Source organism: Sorghum bicolor, chromosome 8, assembly GCF_000003195.3.
Source record: "Sorghum bicolor cultivar BTx623 chromosome 8, Sorghum_bicolor_NCBIv3, whole genome shotgun sequence".
NCBI lineage: Eukaryota > Viridiplantae > Streptophyta > Magnoliopsida > Poales > Poaceae > Sorghum > Sorghum bicolor.
Window position 1 is genome coordinate 5,764,282 of NC_012877.2, and position 20,987 is coordinate 5,785,268.

Below are 20,987 nucleotides of genomic sequence, written 5' to 3' on the forward strand. Positions count from 1 at the left end.
TTTCTCCAAACTCTTGCAAAGTTGAATCTGATGTGCTTGAGGGATAGCCCCAAGAGATCAACCCAAAGATATCCCAAAAACCTCAAATAAAAAACTGCACAAAATCCCCAAAAAAACTCAAATAAAAAGAGCAAAGACAAGAGATAGAAATTAGACTCTGGAATTCATAGGGCAACTTTTGATATATTAAACACCAGAGCAAGTTTACAAGAACGAGGTCTGGCCTCCACCCTTCATCCTCCCTCCTGATTTGGAAAACTAGAAGCAAGAGGTGTTCACCCTCTCTACCACTACAACAAACCTCTTAGTCCATGATGAAAACGTTTTGTTATGGATCACCAAAAAAATCGGAAACTAGTGTTTGTGACAGTTTCAGATATCATCATGGATTGAGTGTACGTGACGAATTTTTGAAAACCGTCAACGAATTAACGTAGTCAAGCCCAATGTCTATGATAAAAAATAACCATCATGAATCAATTGCCACATCAGCATGGATGCTTACGTGGATGATCTGCTCATATCACAACTAGATGTGACGTATTTGCCACATCATTAGTGCAATAAAAATCATCACAAGATACACTAACCATACAAACAAACATTTATATATTCATATAAGAGTTGATATATACAATGTATTCAACATATACAATCTATCAAGCTAAATAGACTATATATGACAGCAAAAAAAAATGTAAACTTTCATGTACTTCATCCTACGGTCAACTCATCAAAGGGTAACTCATCATAAAAAATTCGTCTCAACATCAAGGGCTTGAATAGCACTCCTAATTTTAGAAACCTTGCTAGAACCCCCATCCATGTAATCGTTATGTCTAGTTGGTTTAGCACTTGTCCACGAGTTACAACAAAATAGTAAAGGACAGTCCAGTATCAAGATTAATGAAATCTCTAATTAAGTACAATAGACAATTAGGTAACAAAGACATAATTAACAAGCACAATGGTATTGCAACAAGTGCCAAAAAGGTATTCCTAAGTGCACGCATGAGTAGCTACCTCACAAGCATGTAAGATGAGTATAGGATAGTATGTGATATCACAAAAAAATTGGAAGTTCTCATATCATATCATTATATGTGCATATCCGTAATTTAGTACCACTAAGCTACAGTTCACATGTTACCGTAAAAAAGCAACGAGGAAAATGTGTATGATTCTGTAGGCTCTAAATTGAACATCCACCAATCAAGTAGCCAACAAAAAGGGCATTTCTAAAAGGTATCCAACAATCACAGTATATAACTGATTATCATGGCAGGTCTCACATACAACTGATCATTACTAGCTGTTTGAATAGCAGCTTATATAACTCATTAGAAACCCAACAATTCAGTTAATGGTGAAGAGATCAATGGTGTTATGGATAGAGAACAAATTGGCATATGAGATTACATAAGAAACTAATGGTGTCACTTCAATAAGCAACATGTACAACTTTTAAGGCTAAAAAGACAATAGATATGTTAGCAAAACTATTAGACTTTCATGTACTTAATCCTACAATCAAGAGATCAAGGATAGTGGCTGTCCAAGACAACCATGTATGCGACCTAAGTTTATTTCTTTAGGCTGTTATTATAAAAATCGTAGTCTCAACATTAAGGGCTTGAATTGCACTCCTATTTTTTTTAAAAAAAACTTGCTTAAACTAATGTACTCCCTTCTGTTTACTAAATGAAGTTGTTTTAGACACAAACCCACATATCAAGAAGTAATTAATTAGGGTGTATCTTTTCTTGTTTGTCCTTATTAAATATACTCAATGGTCATTTATATTCAACAATCTCTTTATTCTCGGTTGGCTAGTGCGCCCGCATTTTTTCACGAGAAGTGATAGCCATGGTTCTATTCTGCTCACATGCTACGACAACCTTTCTAAAAATGCCATCAGCCCTCCTTGTTGTGCATTAGGAAGATGTGCAGGGGGCTAGAGTGAGAGCTAAGGTGGCGACATATAGGGCCACCGTGATTCATAAGAGCTCAATCTTCGATGTCGCCTTTCTGTTCATAAAGGAAATGAAGTATGTGCCTATATTAGGCTTTGGAACTGATAAAATCAATAATGGAGTCATTGTTGTGGGGTACCTTGACCCAGATGATCCCCTTTCATTTCATCCGCGAGGATCTATAGCGATCCCCACCCTGTGTCTAGGGTGAGTGCGGTGAGTGTACTTTTTATCATTTCAGTTCAGAAACATTTAGCATAACACCTGTGTGGCAGTGCTTTTCCATTTGTTTTGAAGGTCTACGGTAAGACTAGATTTGATGGAAGAGTCCCCAAACACTCATTCTGCCTATCATGTGGCGCTTCAGTTTGCATGCGCACGCGACCAATTAATTATCATATATGCTTTCAAGGGTAATCATGACTTGTTTTGTGCCCCTTTAGTTTTAGGCCCTAAACAATATCTTTTATGAAACTGGACAGAATATGGACTTATATTTGGAGTAGAAAGTCTAATGGAAATTAGAAAATCATGAGTACCACTAGACGTAACAGTATAGCCTACATAAAAATTAAGTAGGAAATTTGAGCTATATATATTCATTTATAGGCTATTAGACATTCCAAGACTACTCCTAGATATTTTACTTAAACCGCTTAGCCACGGGGGCATAATGGTCCAAGTTGTGTTTCGTGCATCAAATAGCCATAGGTTCTTCATGAAGTCGCTTCACCTCAACGCAAGCTCTCCAATGATGTCACATGCCGCCCCAAAATCCTCCCTAGGTTAAACCTACATCCCGCGGTTGAGGCCCAAACCGCCAAACCATTTGGAGTCATCTGGGCATGGAGTCTTCTCCACGATGTTGGCGTGTGTCCCGCTTACACTCAACCAACCGATCACTAAGTGTACACATGGACACATATGAACCATGTGTTCACATAATTATAAAGCTATGAGAAGTAGGGGCAAGTGCTGGGGTGAGTGTGTGTACGTGTTGAGCATTTACATTTGTAAAGAAAAAAATTGCTGGAACGCTCCATCCATCATGTGCTGCTGGAGACGCTTGTCACGCGTGGATCAGCGCGTGGGCAAGAAAGCTGAGGCCACGGCTAACAACAGTGTGTGTATGCATGTGCATATGTGTGTGAGTTCATATATAGGGGACTGCGTACATGAATGTGTGTTTATGTTTACATAGAATGAAATAAAACGAAAACTAGCTAAACCAGAAATTTACCGAATTGCACCACCCACAATTGTTAGTTCCTAACTTGGCTCTTTCTTGTATGACCACAAATCCAGCATTTGTATATCTATATGACACTTTATTAATTGTTGAATATATATCACCTTTAGTATGTTTAGTTATTATTATGCACCGTACGACACAAAATATGACCTCGTTTATAGTTGAACTTACCTTACAAATCTACACTGTATAGCTTATTTTATAGTTTGAAAATTGTAGAAAACCATGCATGCATGCCGTGCTGCTCTAGGCTTGGTCTCTCTGAGACCAAATCCCACAAAATATTTGTTGAGAATTACAAGGAAATTCATGGACAAAAAAAGGGCATAGCCGCCGTGACAAGTCACGCAGACATATGATGGATCGTCAATGTCATCATTATGGATAGGGCGCACGAACACAAAAATAATAATTTCCAGATTTTATATGAAAAATGGAATCTCCATATGTTCACATTACGTGCACGGATCATATTGGCACGTCAAGATCAAAGTGATAAATGCACCTATCAAGAAAATATTTTGAATGTGTCACAGCGTTGTTAAACTGATCAAAAAAATAATATATTTTTTTGTAAGATGCTTCTGTATGTAGTCACTTGTACATAATGGTGACACACGTCTGTCATGCCTCCATTGACAGTCAGTTTGGCTAATAAGTCATGGCAGAAAAGTACTGTTGATTAATTTATTGTCAAAGAAAAATATTGTTGAATGGCTGACAGATTTGGCTGATAAGCCCAAATGAACAATTATATTAACCTGTGAGAATGTTTGGTTTGTGGCATTAAATCATCCTAAATGAAATTTTGTCGAGAATAAGCTGTGATCAAAATATCCTATTACTCAATGAAATTTAATTAAATTAAAACGTATGAGAAATGAGAACACTACATTCCTTCACGCAAATACCTTATTAATTTTCTAAATGACACTCCCAACGTGTTATATGTACATTTTTAATTCGACTGTTGTTTTCCTTTTTTTTCATAGGCATATATGTGTTCACATCTCCACGTGTAGCTACCGGAACTTTATTTGCATAATACTACATGCTTTCACATCACGTAGATGCCTATACGGTTCCAAATGTGTGTTGGTCTCTGTAGTTGGTCAAATTTAGGCCTCGTTTGGCTGACCATGTACTGTATACACGTGTCCTCAAATACACTCGTGGATTGGATTAAACCCACCCCACCATCCAATCCACATCGGGTGGGCTCGGCTCCTGGTGTGTGACTTCTATTCTGTTTGGATGTACGTGTAACGACCTCCCATGTTGACAGTGCTCCCTTCAATTTGGATACCAAAACTAAAAATAGAACATATTGTACCTAATCTGAGCACCTATAAAATTCAAGAAAGTATGCTATAATATTATAAATTATAAATATAATAAAAAATGCGAGTTCCAACTAGACCCAGAACAAAATAAACAAAAGGATATAGAAACTATAAAATTTAAAGAAAAATCTGGGTAGGAAAAAAACGCAATAATGTTCATAAACATAAGACGATGCATGACTTTGACGAATGCACTTCATTTGTCCAAATTTATACTCTGCTACAGAGGTATAAATTTAAATTATGCTAGGCGTTCCATTTATGAATAATTTGACATTTCTGAAATGGAAATTCCAAGCAAAATACAACCAAGTATTTGATAATAAGATAAATTTGTAGACAACTCCAGCACCAGCATATCTCCCTGCTTGAACTTTTTACGCTTGCATCACCTGAAACAAATGAGAAGTCATTAGCAAACTAAAGGACATGTCAAATGCGTGAAGTAAATTAATTTGGCTATTCACTTGTTCTAATATGACAGGTTCTTACGTTCTGGATACGAACTTATAGGAAATGAATCCTTCAAATATTTGTGAAGGATTGCTCGACTAAAATATTCACTATTAAGTGACAAAACACAGAAAGATGCAAGGCTGCTGCTCTGGAATAACTGAACTGCACTAAAAGTAAAAAACTCTGAACTTTTCTACTTTTTTTGTTTGGAGTGGCCAGTAAAAATTATTCATACCTGATTACGAGGGCTGTGGAGTGGCAGCTAAACCATTTGAAGGCACTAGAAAAGAAAAAAAAAGAAGAGGATAGATAAGCATCTCAAATATCATCACTGCACATCTGTACTAGGTATCAGGACATATCTCAAATATCATCAGTGCACATTTGCATTCTTGAAAAGGGCTGAAACTATGGCCCTCATCCTAGAAATGTAAGTTAAATTGAAGAGCTATAGATTCTTCCTTTTTTCTGAATTGTACTTAACAAGTAAAATTGTAGAACATAACCAAACTAGAATAGGTAGGAGGTTGCATTGAATAAAGGAAGAGGATGGGAAGAGGATTAGTACCTCCCTCCTTAACCACTTGAGACGTGTAGAAGGTTTTGCAGTCATGAAAATAGATCTGTTTTGTGCATCCTTGAAAACACCATAGGCCAAAACTTTTTCATCATCTGAGAGCTCCTCCATGCTGTCCACAATAGAAATGCACATTAGGATTGAGAACTCTTCACTTGCATTAGTTCTTGCCTTTTCCTTTTCAGCCATCTCATCTTCAGCTTGCTTTTCTTTCATTTCTATAAACCTGCCCATCATTTCAACCACCTACCCATCTTGTCGACGCCTTTGTGCTGCCTTTTTTGTCTTGTCACTTGTAGCATTGTCCTTGTTTCTTGTACTTGCACCTCTTTTTCCCATTCTTGACCTTGCAGTGGCATCACGTGCAACTGGTTGTTCCAATATCCTCAAGTCTTCATCATCAGTTTCAACATCATGTGCAAAAGAGTCAAAGTGGAGACTCTCATCTTCTTCTCCCATATTATGTTGGGTGACAGTAGCTTGAGATGGCTGTGTGATAGGAACTTGGAAAGGCTGAGTAATAGGAGCTTGATAAGGGTGTGTGACAGTAGCTTGATAAGTCTGTGTGGGAGCAACTTGGGAAGGCTGTGTGAGAGTAGCTTGATAAGGCTGTGTAGGAGCAACTTGGGAAGGTTGTGTGATAGGAACTTGGAAGGGCTGTGTGACATTAACTTGGGAAGGAGCAATGGACGTGAAGTTTAGGGTTCCCTCAGCAATTTGTCCTACACGAGCAAGTGAAATCAAGTAATATTAGGAGAACTAAACAAAATATACTTGACTGGTAGGAATATAAAGATACAACAATGGTAACATACCGTCATATAGCTCTCCTAAAGCCTCAAACAATGGGAAAGATTTATTTTGGAACTTCTTGGCATTGCGATGAGACTATTTAATGAATACAAGAATGAAAAGTAATTAGCAAATGATGAGACTATTTAACAAGAATGAACAACAGAAAGAGACAAGAAAGAAATCTTACAGTAATGATGTTGTTCCAAACAGCTTGATCTGCTACAATCATGCATAGCTTATCATCCCATGACGCACCACTTTGCTTCCTTGCTTCTTTTAGAAGTCTGTATTCTCTCTTTAGCTCCCTCTCTTTGTCTTGAATTTGAGTCTTTGTAAAGTTGACATAGGGGAACTTCTCATAGAACAATTTGACAATCCTATTCCATGCATCTGGGGACCACCCATTCTGACCCCTATAATGGTCATTATTGTGATCATGTAATAGTTCTACCAAACCCTTTTCAAGTCCCGCATTCCAATGAGCTCTTGGACGATCAGGTACAGCTGGAATAGAGAAGCATAGATAAGCTACAAATAATAGCATGTTTTTAATGTACCAACCTTCTAGACTTGAGAGAAAGCCCATACCTTTTGGTGATGGCTTTTTCTTTTGAACCCGTGAAGTCTTTGGAGACGGCTTTCTTTGGGCAGTTGCAACTTGGAACAAATTGAGCCTTGGGGACCCTCTTCCAAACATTGTTGCTGCAAATACAAAAATCTAGTATCAAACTTCAGCATACAAAAGTCTACAAATAAACATGGTTGCCACAAATACAAGAATCTGACTGGGCTTAGAAGACAGAAAATACATAAGCAAAATATTTCATGAGATACCAATAATACTCACATTTATTAGGACGAGTTATGACTGTAGTCATTCCACATATTTTGGGCTATCATATCTCTAACTGCATTTCCATCATCTACTTGACTGCTAAGGGACATTACATCATCACTGTAGTGGTTGTCACCTTTAGGGAGATCAACAAAATGTTCTGGAGATATGTTGCTTTCTTGGTGATCAAACCAACCCTCATCCCCATTAAGCATCCATATAAGATTGTGGAACACCACTGCTGCAACTGGTATCTTTACTTGGTTTTCAATAGGATGATGTGTTCCAACTTTTAAGATAGGGAAGCGTTTCTTAAGAACACCAATTGCTCTCTCTATGTGATTCCGCAATATGGCATGCCTATGATTGAACAACTCCTTATAATTTCTTGGACGTTGCTGGCCACGCCCAAATTCCTTCAAATAGTATCGAACACCACGATACGGCGCAATGAAGGATGGTGTGTTAGCATATCCACCGTCAACAAGATAATATTTGCCATGAGGCACATTGAATCCTCCAAGCATGGCTGAACTAAGAACCCTAGCATCAGTTGCAGACCCCTCCCAACCAGATGATATAAAGGAAAAGTTGAGATCAAGATCACATACTAACATCACATTTTGACTTAAGGTATTCTTTCTATTCCTATATGGGGCCTGCAGGTCTTGAGAAATGGTAACAGGAACATGTGTTCCATCAATAAATCCCAAGCAATTCTGAAAGTAAGGAAAGAACCTTTGATCTGTGCTAATCTTCCAATGAGTTTCAGTTCCAGTAGGGGACTTCACAAATCTATAGGTTAGAGATGGGATTACATTGAAAACATCCTTAATATGCCGGTGAATCGTTTCTCCACTATGATGGAATTCATGTTGTAGATCTTCATAGCTTGCATTGTGAGAGATCATGTAAAGAAAATGACCAAGTTTCTCCTCTACCGTAATACCTCTCGTGTCACGTAGGAGATGTTCTGTTCGGAGATATGTTGCTATTGCTCTAAATATGTTAGGCTCCATGCGGAACACAACAAGGCAATTTTTCTCATGACCCTCTAAAATATTTCTAATCTTTTCTTCACCATACTGACTTGAAGTATGCCTTACTCTTTTCTGTATCCCTCCATTACTAGTTAACAGATATAAGGCAGGCAACCAAAACATCATAATCTCCTCATCCTCCTCTTCCCTCCTCTTTCTAATTAGTGAATCCATTATCTTCTAACTAGAAGGAAAACTGAATCTAAGATGGCTGCAGCTAGCAAAAAAAAAGCAAAAAAAAGGTTTCAGCAAATAACTTGGTAATGTGTGGACATGTATATATATGTGTGTGCTATATGCACACTACAGTTTACAAATATCAACGAGTTCAGAAGCATAGGATCTGTCTAACATGGCCGCCGCACCTTCCAGGCAACAAGCCGATGACTAGCCGACTAACCTCTCTAATTTTTTTTTTATAAAACTTAACTAAATTCACAATGAATTGTGGCACCGAATAAATATAGTATTTAGAAACATCATAAAATATATATTCTTGTAATATGATCATTTGGTGTTCTAAATGTTTTTGCTATCTTTTTTTATATATAAATTCAGCCAAACATCGACCAAGACAACTCTATAAATTATTTTATTTATGGGTAAAGATAGTAGTAGTACAGTACAGTAATAATAACAACAACAAAAACATACGCACAACTTTATACATCTGTTTGAACTCTAGTACTCTACATAAGTCAAGTCAAACTTCAAAAGTTCATACCGCAATTTTAGAAGTATATGTCAACAGCAATAATTCAAGGGTGTATAGACATCATTTTTTAAAACACCGTTCAGCGTAATGCAAGTTTAGTTTAACTATCAGCCCAAATGCAAACAGAAACAATATTACCTAACTAATTTAAAGTTGAGCCCAAATAAAGGAATTAAAGTATGCATATATTTCTTTATTTCAAAGGGAAGGCTGTACTTTCGCTCAATTAGACCTGGTGCAATATTATATTTGCCAAAGAAATAAGAGGAGCTCCAAAAATTTACCGATGGTTTGATGCCCGAATGCAACAGAAAAGTGTCCACCAAGATGCTACTCTGCCAGATCTGACTCTCGATCTGAAGGAAAAGAAGAAAGGTGAAATCGAAACCCTAATACTAAAACAAGGTGAAGCATAACCCTACAGAGTACAGGAGACGGGGAGAAGAGTAAGAGAGAGGTTCGCCGGACCAGATGCGGCGGCGGCGGCGGCGGTGACGAGTTAACGACGACGATGTCGCAGATACGGCGGCGGTGACGAGGGTTGGCGCGGCGCGGAGCACGAGGGGCAGGGCACCGCCGAGGAGGCGGTCGGTGGTGGTGCATCGGCGAGGAGGCGATCAGAAGGGCACCGGCGTGGAGGAGGTTGCAGTCGGAGGGGCACCGGCGGCGTGGAGGAGGCCGCACACGAGAGAGGAGACGACGCGACGCGACTTGGTCTTCTTTTCCACGGCTCAGGTGGGGATTTTTCTGGCACATGTGTTTTGACGTGTATTCAGTTCTCATCCACGGCAACACCCGAGCAGCCAAATGCAGGTTGGGACCAATCGTGGGAACTCACCCCGGCGTTGGATTCGGCCCACGACACACGTGGTTTGAGGCCCAATCCACGCCATACTAGAGCTTCCAAACAAGGCCTTAACTGTTCGATGAATCGACCCAATGCAAGCGCATGATCTGATTCTTGCATTTCAACGATCTCAATGCAAGATGCAAAACCTACATGGCCCAACATAACCCAAATTATAGCCCAGCTATGAAACCTTTTTTTTTGACAAAACAGCTGTGAAGCCTTTGTTTCGCCACTAGGAGGTAGAAGAAACTAATAGCTGGTGGGGCCTATCAGAGTCAACCTAAAATGATGATTGTAACAAATAATGACAACATCTACTAGCAAATAAATATCAAAGGGAGATCCTAGAAGATTCAAATAATTATAAGTTAGGTACCTTAAGGTAGAAGCATGATTTTAGGAAAATTTTAATAGTGATTTCATATCTTTGAGAGCCAAAACAAATTTTGTAAGATCAGATCAAATTTTATATAGCTTGGAGCAGCTAGAGTTCTCTTGAAGCACTCAATTGGAGATTTTTTTTTGTGCATCGATCGTTAGGGGGTTATTGTGCTCAACCCACGGGCAACACGAAGAGAAACCTTAGCAGAATCGTGGCTATTGGCATGATATACCTCGTGATCGAGCCGGTTCATACACTAGTGCTCATGTCCGAGCTAAGCTTGAGAGTCTGTTGAGCTAGTAGAGGAGCGGTAATCTTTGGACACACGCCACAACATGGACTTGGTAGCTAGCAAGCTACCGAACCTCGGGAAAAATATTGTCTCCCTTGTGGTTTATAACTCCTACACTTGCTCTTTACTTCAATTTATTAATCTCTTTACATCACTAGATTGTTTTGCCTTATGTAGTTGTTCTTGCTAGTGTGTAGCCGAGTAGTTCTTGGAGCTTGTTTGAGTAGCTTACTAATTTTGGTGTGTAGCTTAGTTGTTTTACCTTTGGCTTGCTAGTTAGGTGTAGTGCTTATTAGGGCCATTTTTGTTGTCTACCTAGTTTGCTAGTGTTGTGTATTTCATGGAAATTTTTATAGGCTATTCAACCCTCCTCTCCCCTCTAACCATCTAGAGATCCTTTTACAACCACCACCATGCAGCTACCACAGCCACCTGCTCATCGCCGTCCATAGTAATTGATCCGCCCTATGTCACCCTTGCACTATTGGCCATGGAGGATGCGTGGCACATGAGCTCAGCCATGGAGTTGAGTGGGGCCAAGATGAGGAAAATGGATATAAAGGGTTTATGTTGGGTAATTTGCTATAACTCTGCACTTCAATATATATACTAAAATTGCTTAGGATGAGGGGATAAAATATCTGGTGGAGTTGCTTATTAGGACGATCATTTGATCATTACTCATCTCTTGTTCCCTAGCAAGTGATGGTCAAATGGACAACACAATACTATTAGACCCGGGTGCATGGTACTAGGTACTATGTCTTATTCCTGTCATATCATGCCAGCGTCACGATCTAGGCACAACACTACCTCCTCTTATCTATGTCATGTCGGCACAATGGGCACGGTGGCCTAGCATGCCTGTCCTAGACTGGGTACTATAGGGCATAGGCCACCTAGGGGGGCACCTCTTACAAAGCTGCTCTGCCATCATCGTGTGTGGGGCTACATTGCCCGCACTATAATCGCTATGTGTAGGGTCGCATCGACCCTTCTACCTTGGCCATGCACAAGACCACACCTCCGTCGCACATAGGATCGCATTGCCCACACCAACACTTTGCTCGTATGCGCAAGGTCAAAAGGGAGTCGGATGGGAAATGTCGGCCACCCAAAATTGTTCGCGAGGCTGAGAGGAGAGGAAGGAGCTAGGGCTTCTAGAGAAGGGGTGTTGATACCAGCCACTCCACGCGAATCCAACCGTTGTGGTTTACTTGAGGTCATCTAATGGCTAAGAGAGATCAGACCAGCATAGTGTTAGCCCAATAGTCATGCTATGCCTGGGCCCAGGCAAGTCCCTATGCTAGTGCCCTTGAAATGACTAGTACTACAACCGTTGGGCCAGGCCGTGTCACTGTCATGCGGGTTGTCCAACAGGCCAGCCCATTTGTCCATTATATCTTGTGCAATTTTCTTTAATTTATCTTGTCATTCTGTGCTATGGCGGCTGCTTACCGTAGCTTTGGTGTTACATATAATCATGTAATCAGGATTGCTTCCCGACCCTTGTAATCTGGGTTTAATGTTTTACAAACATCAGTTCTGGATGCCACGATGTATTGGAGGGAAAATTTCAGATATGAACTCGTTGCCTTGTTTGAATGTTTTTTTTTTATTCTTTCATCTACGATTGCAGTAGATTGGGCGACAGGGGTAAATTTTGTTTAATTCCCCTTCCAGTCCACACATTGGGACGAAATGGTCACATGGATCTATCCTAGTGTAAGACGGGCTGTACGGATTGTTGTATTGGACGATTGAGGTGACAAATAAGTTCAACCTCATCGATCCTCATAGCGAGAATGATTTTAAGTCCTAATTGGGCTCGCGCCGCATGAACATTCACTGATTACATCCTACCGAATGAAGTCATAAAAACAAAAGGAAAAGAAAATGATGAAAACAGGTGCTTCAGACTAATCCTCAACTACCACAGGTATACATTATGTGGACGATTTCACAGGAATAAGCAGGCAAACAAAAATGCGTATAACAGCGAACAAATGGAGCAAGTCCTCGGCAGTTTCAAAAACCTATTCAGGGTCTACCATTAAAATCCATTTTTTGAGGCCTTGCTTCCACTGACAATACATATGATCTTTCTGCTGCTAGCAAGTAGCAGGGATTTAATCACATTTGATATTTCTGTAGATTCTCCTTACAAAAAGGGTTGACCCTAGATACCCAATAGCACCTGAATCACCAACAAAAATCACAGGTCAAAAACCAAAAACAGTCACATATTTTGCAAAGGCACAATCTCTGGTTAAAAGGCAAGCTTACCACAAAGTATGCCTAGACCAAGACAGAACATCAATGTGTAGCCAAAGTAGAAACTTGTCTGGAAGAAGCCTGACATCTTTGTTTTCACATGGTAGTAGTAGATGGAGTACAGATACACATACAAAGCGGTTGATGCTGCAGAGGAAAATGACGTCCATTGCCAGTGATAGTTCTCCGCGTTCAGCAAGAAATAAGTACCCACAATAGTGACGCAGATGGTGACTATTAGAAGGATGACGAAGACCAGCAACATGAAACCATAGACATAATACACCTGCAAAGAAACCCCAAAATTGTGTCATGGTTATAAACTTGGTCAAATCAAAATTGCAAATATGGTTCAGATAAATCGATGGAGAAATGCACTATGAAGCATGGACATCATTTGGAATCACCAGAGGAAATTCAAAAAATAACCAATCATGCACACCTTACAGTAGAAGCTCATAATGGTAAGCAATGGCGAGTAAAAAAAAAGGCTGTTTACCTTATAGTTCCAGAATGATGTGAACACGAAGTACATCTCAATAAAGATGCTACCAAATGGAAGCAGGCCACCCATCAATGAGATGACAGAAGGTGTAAGGTACCACTTCTTCTCAGGGATAGGCCGTGGAATTGTCTTTACTCGGCAGGGGTTGTTAGGAGCACCACTCCAGTTCCTACCAACAACAGTTCCCAAAAGCACCAAGGGAAAGGAGATGAAAGCCCAAAGTACAAACATGACAACCATTGTGCCAAATGGAATTGCTGCTAATGAGCGGTAGAAGATAGCAATTGTATTCAGTGCAAAGCCAATTGAAAAACATAAGAACGGAAAGAGGGATGCTGTAAGAACCATCGCTTTAATCCAGTTTTTGCCTGCCATGAATTCAAGAACCATCCGATAAGCCATAAATTGTGAGATGAGGATTCCATACATGATAATTTAAACTGTACTCTTTTTAAAAGAGAAGAACATGAAGGTACAACATGGGAACAGATATTTCAAAGAAACTGGATTGCGCAAACAAACATAAGAATTAATAGAAAATTGTGCAGAACCATACCACCATTCCTTGAGTAAAGACCACCACTAACATATCCAGAAATAAACGATGTAAGAGCATAGCACACAATAAAGGTTGTGATGATAGCCCCTCGCCTGACAAACACCATCCAATTGAAGTTAGAGAAAAGCATTGTGTAAAGGATTATGCTTCTGCTTAAATTGCTCAGATGTGTTGAAGAAATAATCTGTCTTATAATTCATCACATTGGTTCAAAAGGGCAGTCCCTCTCACCCAACCCCCCAAAAGAGTCCCCTACAAAATTTCAAATAATCCCTGTAGTCCTATATAATGTATTGTGTATTTAATTTATATGTTTTTTCTGGTAATGAATTATTGCTCTCTCAGATATTTCAAGCTATATGTTGTGCATGCAAGGAGGACAGAAAAAGGGTGTATGTTGAGTGTACCCAATGTATAGCATTCCAACGATGGCCAAAACAATCACAAGTAGGATAAGAGCTGCCAATTGGGTGCCGATACCAACAAGTGCAGAAAGAAACATCAAACTTCGGGGAGGCCGAAATACATCACCATGGACAAGCTTCCATCCTGATTCCTCATTAACATCTCTCTCCTTCAAAGATAATATCAACTTAAGCAACAAGCCAACAGAATCTAGTGAAAACATTTCTCTAGCTATTAAGTGTACAGTTAAACAGTAGGTGCACCATAATTCAGATCCTCACCAGGGACTCTAGATCATCATCTTCACGAGCATATTTGGCATAATCATTTCTCAAAGTCCGCATCAATATCATCGAAACCAAACCAGTTAGGAAAATAACCATCATGAAAGAGTTGAAAATGGAGAACCAGTGAATCTGAAAATGAGAAATATGAACAGAGTTCAGGACTTCTAATAGTTAGTTAAAAGGGAAGATACAGCTGAATAGAAACTAGAAAGTTGTCAGTTGTTTACAAACAAAGTATCACCTGGTGTTCAAAGAAAGGATAGTCCAGGTACACTTCAAAACGGCGTGCAAATGACACATCTGTTGCTACCCATTTCACTGAATATGTCATTTCCAATTTCTTACCATCTTCAAGAAGCTTAGGAGACTCTTGGGTGAGATTTACATGAATTATCTAAAACAAAAATCACATCAGATCATGTTATTTAGCTGCATACAAATTGATGTGTTAACATTCTGGAAAAACACAATATAGCGTACCCTGTTATCATTGTATTTGACAAGGATGTTCTTGTGTGTGTAAAGATAATGTTTGTTTTCACTGTTCTTGTCAGTCTCCCCAACAAAACCTGTTCCAAACATATAGCAACTAACATATCATATAAGGCAAAACAGGTAGACACGTTGAGAAAAGAAAATATTATGTTGAGAAGAACCTACCCCAAAGAGGCAGATCATCTAGAAGAATATGGCAGCAGGCAACGAAAAAAGCAATTTACCCACAAAGATGAATGACAACGTTAGAAATAAGAAATACATCCCAAATTATCATAATGCTATAGGGCATGATGTATCAAAGGTGGATCCCCATACCTATAAAAAATTCGAACCAATATGAGCTTTCAATGGCATCAGCAAACTGCTGGACCTTTTTAGCATCTAGCTCAAGTGTACAAATGGAGCCCTTCTCCACGTTTTCTAGACCAAAGTAACATTTATACAGTCAGAGTCAGTAAGACAAAAAAAAGTTATACACAGGAAAAGTGCATATTAGATCAGCTTTCCAATAAACAGTAAATAAAAACAAGGATGGAATGGGAACAATATGGGCATACTTAAGAACTTAATTTCAAGCTGACTATCAATCAGCTCATTTCCACCCAGGACCTCTCCAAGACCACCCCATTTGTGTGTAGGGTTCTCAGATGGTTGGCAAAATGGAAGGCTGTAATAGTTGTAAGTTTCTTGAGGATTATTGTAAGGACCAACTTTATTCACCCAAAGCTTAACTGGCTCTTCAGTTTTGTACTGCACATAAGAAGCATTAAAAGGGATGAGAACTTTTGAGTTCGGGACATATTTGCACTGCATGTAGGAAGCATAAAGGAAACAACATTCAAGCAGCAACCAGATAAGTAAAATCTGTCAGATACTGAGAATGATCTCTGCTTCGAATTTCTGTGGTGATCTATTTCTCAGGAATTGACAGATCCATATTTATTTGCAAGGTTCTATCTAGATTTAGACACAAGAAGACATTGGGTTATTAGTAACTATTCCTGATAATGGCTGTCATTGAGACTATTTAAGTTACAGAAAACAATTTCTTCATTTATCCTAACCACTCAAGAATAACAGCATTAAATGCAGCATCTTAAATACTGATAACGATTCTTCTAGCCTGTGACATATATCCAGATTTTGGTCTTTTATCTGTTTAAAATAAAATGTCCAAATTTTAGGTTGCATACAAATTAAATAGTTGATCTTTCTTCAAAGAAGTCAAGGTCTAGCATAAATTGTCCAAACTTCAGGCTGCATTGAACAAGTTAGTTCTAGCATCCCTTCAAAAACCAAATTGAAAAGCTACATGATATAGATGCAATTATGAATTTATGATGTGATAAACATGGCAGGAAAGCTAAGTAACTAAGATAAAATGTAGTGGTCCTCAGTCCTGAATGTATCAAGCTATCAGTGACAATGCAATAGCATTAACTGTTACACCAGTGCTGCATTATGCTCAGTCAGCAAGTTCTAATTTGGTCGTGTAGGTGGCTAATTAGGGTAAGGTTTTTCCCACCTTCCATATAACACAATGCATTAAGAGTTGTCAACATTTGCAGCGAGACATAAAAATGTGAAGGATGTTGGAACCAGTGTGATACCGAGCATAATTTTATGCAAACGTGAATTCAAAAGAAAGGCTACAGGGAGTTTTTCTGTTTGTGATTAAAAAAATTCCAAGAAACCTTAATATTGTTCAACAAAGGTAAAGTTGAGTGTGCATAGTAGTATGTAGCATTCTTGTTGAACAAAGATAAAAGCTGAGTGAGCATCGAAGCAATTCTGATAAAACAGATCTACAGCTTCAGGACAGCACATAACATGTACGGTGAATTATCGATGACAGGGAGCATAACTAACAAACGAAATTTACAATATGCAATCGAAGGCAAACGAATTGCATCAGGAAGTTATATATTTCTCCTTAATGAAAAAAAAAACACCCACACCCAGACACACAATACATACAGTCAACACAAGTGCCATAAACGCCAAATGTACAAGACTCTTAGCAAGAGCTCTACATTCCTATGCATCACAACTCGAAGAATGCGGAAGCACCGCAGCCTTCTGCTACTCCAAATTCAAAACCCATGAGCTATTAACCTTTCATCACAAAGTGTCAGCATGCCCATTTACCAGCACTCCCACATCGAGCCTTACTACTCTAATAAGCCGTAGCCAATAGCCATCCTCTAAACGCGTCCTCGACTGTCGAACACCAGGAACTCTCTCATCGCATCAGCTCCAACCGAAACCAACCCAACCGAACCTCACATATCACATTAGAACAGCCCCCGAGCGAGGAGCCGGCGCCACCAACCCAGCAGCGTGAGATCCGACCAACGAGGCGGTCCAGATCCGGAGCGACTCGAGCGATCTAACCGGGATAGGTGCGAGCGGGGACTTGGATCCGTGGCAGGGAGAGGCCGCGTGGTAAGGTCGTGGGCACGCACCTTGTGGTCGGACTCGGAGGCGGAGGCGAGCGCGAGCAGGGCAGCGACGGCGAGGCCGAAGCCGAGCAGGAGGTGGCGGCCGCGGCACCGGCCGCCGCCGGAGGAGGGGAGCATGCCGCCGGCGGCGAGATCTGAGGAGGAGGAGGAGGGGCACACGAGTGTCGCGGTCGCGAGCCTTGGGGTTCGGCGTCCGGGTTGGCCCGAGACGGCGAGACTCACGAGTCACGAGCCCAGCAGCTGGCGCCTCTCCTCCGGGTCCGGGGCAGGGCGTTTTCTTCGCCGGGTGCAGCTGGATTCGTCGAGAGAATCGTGTGGCTTGTGATGTTCTCCCTCCGCGGCTTGGACGGTCTGTGATCTTGCTCGGGGATGCCGTGGACCGTTGACTTTGAGCATGTGACTAATGACAGGTAAAAAATTTCTTTTTCTTGCTGCGAAAATCCACCGGTTTTCCTTCTTGCTTTCCTGCCTACCTGAGTAGATGGGGAGGGTGCTTGAAACGGATACACACAGTTTTTCTCTAGTATAACTAAATGAACTAAATAAAAAATGAGGAAAAAATTATCTATTTAGTTTATTAACTTACACTAAAGAAGAACCGTGGGTATCTATTTGGAAAAGACATCCTCATTCTTACCTGAGTACATCCATCGACACCTGTGTGACTATGTATAATTAGTGTGTCACTCACAAATAGGTTTTATTTCTTTTAGTCTCAAATCAACTATTCCAAATTTTAACTATAGAAATGCCTTTTAGATTTTGAGTCTATATGTCGAAATGATATGAGTAGATTGTCTAACAAAATAGTCAAACTTAGGTTACAATTTTCTCCATTGACTCTTTAGTCCATGGTGCAATGAACATACTCCCTCCGTATCTGAATTATTTGTCGTTCTGGCTTCCTGGGACGTTATCGCAAAAGATGACGTTGTGCACTCGCAGCATTAGTTTGGACACGAATACCCCCATCCGTCCACCTTCTAACCCCGTCGACCTCCAGCGTTGGAACAAGGAGAAGTAGCCACTTGAGCTATGCAACATTGCTGTAAAGGTGACACCTGCAGCCTCATTTAATAGGGGCAAAGGAGGAAAAATATCCTCTAATTAATCACTCATTGGTAAGCAATCATATCCTAAACGTCAACTAATTCAGATATGGAGGGAGTACTTGATGAATGCTAACTTGATGAATGATATGCTACTTATTGGGAATTTAGCCTCGGACAAGCGTAGTCCCCGATGCTCCATCCATAATTCTCAGACTAACGATTTCTTTGTTCATGCCCATCACCTAGGAATGTCTTCATCTAGCAAAGTCGAGGCCTTTGTATTGGAAGAAAGGGAGGATGTGAAGCCAATCAAGTTACTTTGCATAAACATGAAGACAAGGAGCGAAAGGCGAAGACGACAGGGCCACTTCGCAGTCAAGCGAAGACAAAAACAAGCAAAGTCGAATTGACTTGTTTTTAGGTCATGAAGAATCATCAGAGAAGATCCTTCTTTCGGAGATTGTTTTGAACATGTTAAGATATTGTATCAAGGACGTAATAACCAGTTCACCCCTTGAACATAAAAGGGGTTATATGTGATGAAACCATGGGTATTTTAAACATTGTAGTAGGATTAACAAAGGCCAAGATCTCTATAAATGCCCCTTGACATATACAAATGGGTACTCAACTGAGTTCACTTTGTCTCTTGATATTTGTTTGATTACTTTCACCTCACACTACCCATATTTAAACCAAAGAGTCAATACTCCTTATTTTTTTAGTTTAGCTCATCAATGTATGAAATGTTACATACTAGTACAAACTGCGCGCATTGCGCGCGAGCGCAAGTGAGTACCTTTAGGTTTATATAGGTAAGATACACGGTTTGCATACATGTAGTTTTGTGTGATACATAGAAGTATCTAAGAGATACATAAATATATAAAGAGCTTTATATATGCATTACAAATGTCAGATGGTGTGCACCAATTGACGAATCAAATAGCCGAGTACATATATGATATGAACACTTGCATTTACTGATGCACTAGGGTACAAAATATTATAGTTGTTAAGTTCAAAACAGGTATGTAATCATATTAAGCGTGAGTTGATTCCTGGTGTAGTATGAAAAGGACAAATATAACCATACACAAAATACACAATAAGATCTTGAATACAACAACAACTTTTGGTAGAGTGAGACATGTTATATACGCATACATGCAACACACCGTGAGATTGAGATAGAATCTAGCAGGCCCTCCACTGAATTAGGAGTCTGCTCATCTCTATATGCCTGTGACAAGACACATAATTAGGGACAACACGTAGAATTAAGAAGAGTACATATATAACCAAATTTATTTGACATCTCTGATCTTAAACCAAAATAGATAAGCAGTATTGTTTTGATCGAAACACTATTGGAAACGTTGTTTTAGTCTGACATACAAGCATAACTACATGAAAGTTTTTTTCATAATTATTAGGAGACATGTATCTTACCAGGAATAATCAAAACAACAAATATATATGTATCTCAATTATAGTGGCCAAATATAATTGAAAATATAGAACAGAGAATAGAGGAAGAAAGAACACTGCTCTACCTTGGTCAGCTTCCTGAAAAAGCAGCCAACATAATTTCCCCTCTTAGCCTTAGGAAAAAAATATTGCTATCACAACCCTAAATAAAGGAGGAACAACATTCCATTTGATGCAGAGTTACCAAAGGGTTCTTGTTTTTGAGACACAAATCATCTTATCCTCGAGCCTGTGGATCTCTGAATTCTAGACCTGAATAGCTACATATAATAAAGGATGAGTCTCGGGTTTTATTATCACTAGCAAATATATACGTGTGTTGCAACGGGAGAAAAACATCAAATGGTCATAGAAAGTGATAGCATAATGTTACATATCTATTTATATTTATACTTTTTTTATAAAATTTTAAGTCCATAATTTATTTTATTGATCACCATAACATCTATGATATTAGATAGTTAATATCTTTCATATATAATTATGAAATTTTATTTACAATGATATGTAGCTTGGAGACATATTTATTTAATAAAATATAAATTAGGCAAAGCTTATCTTACTCCAATATTACCTCTTAATATACCTTAGTTTTATATTAAAACATGATAAGTTTGTTGCTAGCTTTATTTTTTATTTAGATTTGGATTCCTATGAAATATGATATATCAGTTAAATGTATGTAGATTATGAATATATGGGCGTATGAAGTGTTCATATGACATAACAAACATCCTTTTTTATTTTTATATACTTAAATTGATTGTAAACTATTTAACAAGCATAAATCTAAGTAAATTAGTAAATCAATGAGATATGCAGAAATGGTGCTAAAATTTTTAACAAAAATCAAGCATCACATTAAATAGGCTACCATAAAATTTTCATAATAATTGGAACAAGATAACTACAATTTCAGTTTTACACTAGAAAGCATAGGCAAA

The 20,987-nt window shown here is 39.2% G+C and overlaps 2 protein-coding genes across 2 annotated transcripts; both read right to left on the minus strand.

The window, feature by feature from the left end:
* LOC8076292 lies at window positions 4,946–7,093 on the minus strand. Its single transcript, XM_021465949.1, has 7 exons — window positions 6,985–7,093; window positions 6,584–6,900; window positions 6,417–6,489; window positions 6,250–6,323; window positions 5,852–6,090; window positions 5,593–5,713; window positions 4,946–4,960 (listed from the first exon to the last, which is right to left on the minus strand). The coding sequence occupies exons 1-7, from the start codon at window positions 7,091–7,093 to the stop codon at window positions 4,946–4,948; spliced, it is 948 nt and encodes a 315-aa protein (XP_021321624.1).
* LOC8076293 (transmembrane 9 superfamily member 1) lies at window positions 12,408–17,763 on the minus strand. The gene is made up of 12 exons (XM_002442862.2): window positions 17,504–17,763; window positions 15,596–15,788; window positions 15,354–15,458; window positions 15,201–15,218; window positions 15,021–15,109; window positions 14,782–14,934; window positions 14,535–14,669; window positions 14,256–14,422; window positions 13,846–13,940; window positions 13,284–13,657; window positions 12,797–13,070; window positions 12,408–12,707 (listed from the first exon to the last, which is right to left on the minus strand). The coding sequence occupies exons 1-12, from the start codon at window positions 17,615–17,617 to the stop codon at window positions 12,640–12,642; spliced, it is 1,785 nt and encodes a 594-aa protein (XP_002442907.1). The 5' UTR covers window positions 17,618–17,763; the 3' UTR covers window positions 12,408–12,639.